Genomic DNA, 3,369 nt, shown 5'->3' with positions numbered 1-3,369 from the left:
TGAGGGACTCCTGGGATCAGAGCTGGGAGGACCCACGTGCCATTCAGATCCACGTGCCCGGTATCTCTGCCAGTGCACCTCAGTCTCTATGGGGCCTGTCCTTAACTACTGGTGAGCCAACTGTTCCTTGGGTGTCAGATAAAGGCTGACTCAGAAAGCCTTGTAGGAGGAAATAGGGCCAATTACAGAAGCTGAAAAGAGGGAACATTCTTCTGTAACTATAGGGAGAATGAGAGGTTGGGCAGGTCAGCTTGAGCTGTGAGAGAATAAAGATCAGATCTAAGGGAGCAGGAGAGACCCCACTGAGAAAGTACAGATGGGCGCTGAGTCAGGGAGGGGTACAAGCTGGCCTGTGTATGGTGGTGTACGGTGGTAAAGAGGTGGGGAATCAATACAGCTAGACCACAGGCCCCCACAGGGGCAGGCCTGTGGGACAGCTGAGAAGAGCTGGTGCCTCTGATTCTGGAATAGCCTCTCTGGAATGAGCTAGGTACACACATGCATATGTACCAACCCTGACAGCAGTGGATCCTTGGAGGTGTCTTGGTGGTCTCTGAGGAACATGGAGGTGACTCCAGGGCCAATTCTGAGAATTCTGCTGAATCCATAGGCCAAGGCTTCTCTCCCCCATGAAACCCATACCTACCTCCAAGGCCCACTTAAGAAACCAGAAGACCTCCTGTGTTGGGGAGCCAGAGAGGAGGCCAGACTGCCTTCTACAGTCCTACAAGGCAGATAGAACAGCCCAGAACCAGCTAGGCTCAGGAGGTGCAGGTAAGGCCCAGAGAGTACCAAATCCAGGACAAAGGCCTTGTGGGTGCCGAGGAGGAAACAGACAGACCCAGAGAGAAACGGGCAGGATCCAGCCTAATAGCGTGCAGCTGGGAACGGGGACAGCTAGGACCTGAATGGCAGGGAGCATGTAACAATGAAAACCCATCTCAGCCTGGACCCAGGCTGGGCTGGATGTGGGACCAACGCCCATGGGCCTCCCTTCTCACAGGAGGCCCATCCGCTATCTGAGCCTGGGCAGACCAATTTCCAGACTTTTCCCAGGGACCAACCACCCATCATCCACCCAAGTGTGGAATCAGGGGATTTGGGTTGGGGGAGGGGGCAAAGAGCACAAGAGCAGTGGCCCAGGGACCAGAGCTCATGGCCTCTCATCACAGACTCAGCAGCAGAGAGTCAGGTCAGCAAACGGTGGCCTCAGGGACGAATCTGAGCGTCTTGCCACCCCGCAGAGTGAGGACCCCTAAGGAGTCGGTTTGTGACCTTCAGGAAGGCCAGGGCCCAGCCAGCACCCCATCACAGGCAGAACAAGAATGTGCCTGCTGCAGCCCTCCCAGGGGGCCTTGTAGGGGGAATGGAGGGGAGGAGAGCTAAGAGGGAATCGACCGACTGCTAGATTGGACGATCCGGTGCAGTGCGACCCAGCTGGGGCCAGGGCCCCTTGATGAAGGCACTCACTGCTCACGCTGCCCCCCAACACATAATCAAAAGGGGGGAGAGGCTGTTCCCATGGCATCTCTGCTATCGCGATCCAGTGCATCAAAACAAGTTGACCTGGAGGGCTAGGTGGGAGCAGCCCCACCCACTGGCTCTGACCCTGAGGAGGCCCTCGAACCAGCCACCACCTCCTCCTTACCCCTTTCCCTTGAAGGGAAAGGACCAGAGACAGAGTTGGGGGATGGGCGGGACTTGAGATTGGCATGCGAGATTCTATTGGGCAGCGGAGCTGCCGGTTAGGAGGGCAGCTCAGGCGAGGATTGGCTGCGTGAGGCGGGGCGCGGCGCGGCGAAGACGGGGCCCAAGGGGTGGGGCTGACGCTGCAGCTGGCGCAGCTGAGACTCTGAGCAGCCGGCGCCGAGCAGCCGAGCAGCCACCTTCTACCGCCCGTTCCCGCGCCCGGGCCGGGGCTGGGCCCCCACCGCCGGGTCCCCGGGGGCTGCAGCAGCGGGCAGCGGCGCCGCCCGCGGTTCCCGCCGGGGCCCGGGCGCCGGCCCCGCTCTGCAGGATGGGCACGGTGCTGTCTCTTTCCCCCGCCTCTTCGGCCAAGGGCCGGAGGCCCGGCGGGCTGCCCGAGGAGAAGAAGAAGGCGCCGCCCTCGGGAGACGAGGCGCTGGGGGGATACGGGGCGCCGCCAGTAGGCAAGGGCAGTAAAGGCGAGAGCCGGCTCAAGCGGCCGTCCGTGCTCATCTCGGCGCTCACCTGGAAGCGTCTGGTGGCCGCGTCTGCCAAGAAGAAGAAAGGCAGCAAGAAGGTGACGCCCAAGCCGGCGTCCACCGGCGCCGACTCCCTGGTCCAGCAACGCAACCGCGAGAACCTTCTCCGCAAGGGTCGGGACCCCCCCGACGGCGGCGGCGCCGCCAAGCCCCTGGCGGTGCCCGTGCCCACCGTGCCCGCGGCCGCCGCCACCTGCGAGCCGCCGTCGGGGGGCAGCGCCGTCGCCCCACCTCCAGGCTCCGGCGGAGGGAAACCGCCGCCGCCGCCGCCCCCAGCCCCGCAGGCGGCGCCGCCGGTACCTGGCGGCTCGCCGCGGCGGGTCATCGTGCAGGCGTCTACTGGAGAGCTGCTGCGCTGCCTGGGCGACTTCGTGTGCCGACGCTGCTACCGTCTCAAGGAGCTAAGCCCAGGCGAGCTGGTGGGCTGGTTCCGCGGAGTGGACCGCTCGCTGCTGCTGCAGGGCTGGCAAGACCAGGCCTTCATTACGCCCGCCAACCTGGTGTTCGTGTACCTGCTGTGCCGCGAGTCGCTGCGCGGGGATGAGCTGGCGTCGGCCGCCGAGCTGCAGGCTGCCTTCCTCACCTGCCTCTACCTCGCCTACTCCTACATGGGCAACGAGATCTCGTACCCGCTCAAGCCCTTCCTCGTGGAGCCCGACAAGGAGCGCTTCTGGCAACGCTGCCTGCGCCTCATCCAGCGGCTCAGTCCGCAGATGCTGCGGCTCAACGCCGACCCCCACTTCTTCACGCAGGTCTTCCAAGACCTCAAGAACGAGGGCGAGGCCGCTGCCGGCGCCGGGGGTCCTCCCAGCGGGGGAGCGCCCGCGGCCTCCTCCTCCTCGGCCGCCAGGGACAGCTGCGCGACTGGAGCCAAGCACTGGACTATGCACCTGGACCGCTAGGGATACCCAAGGGCTGCGCCCCCCCCCCCGCCCCAACCCCTGACACACACTCGGAGCCCCCGGGACCATCAAGACGCCGCCGCTGTTACCACCGCTCCGCGCCGTGGCCGGAGGAGGAGCCGCCCCTGTCCCAAAGGGGAAGGTGGAGGCCAGGATGCCAGAGGCCGCGGCGTCTGGATTTGCTGGCCGCAGGGTGGGGGTGGGGGATGAGCGCGGGAGGGAAACCCCCAACCTCACACTTT

The 3,369-nt window shown here is 64.4% G+C and overlaps 1 protein-coding gene across 1 annotated transcript; it reads left to right on the top strand.

Annotated features, from left to right (window-relative positions):
- Positions 1-1,950: 1,950 nt before the first annotated feature.
- Positions 1,951-3,134, top strand: CDK5R2 (cyclin dependent kinase 5 regulatory subunit 2). The gene has a single exon (XM_007445838.1). It carries the CDS (start codon positions 2,018-2,020, stop codon positions 3,125-3,127), a length of 1,110 nt encoding a protein of 369 aa, XP_007445900.1. The 5' UTR covers positions 1,951-2,017; the 3' UTR covers positions 3,128-3,134.
- The last annotated feature ends 235 nt before the right edge of the window (positions 3,135-3,369 follow it).

This window comes from Lipotes vexillifer, unplaced genomic scaffold (genome assembly GCF_000442215.2).
Source record: "Lipotes vexillifer unplaced genomic scaffold, Lipotes_vexillifer_v1.1 scaffold965, whole genome shotgun sequence".
NCBI classification, from domain to species: domain Eukaryota; kingdom Metazoa; phylum Chordata; class Mammalia; order Artiodactyla; family Lipotidae; genus Lipotes; species Lipotes vexillifer.
This window is presented reverse-complemented; position numbering and strand designations above follow the sequence as displayed.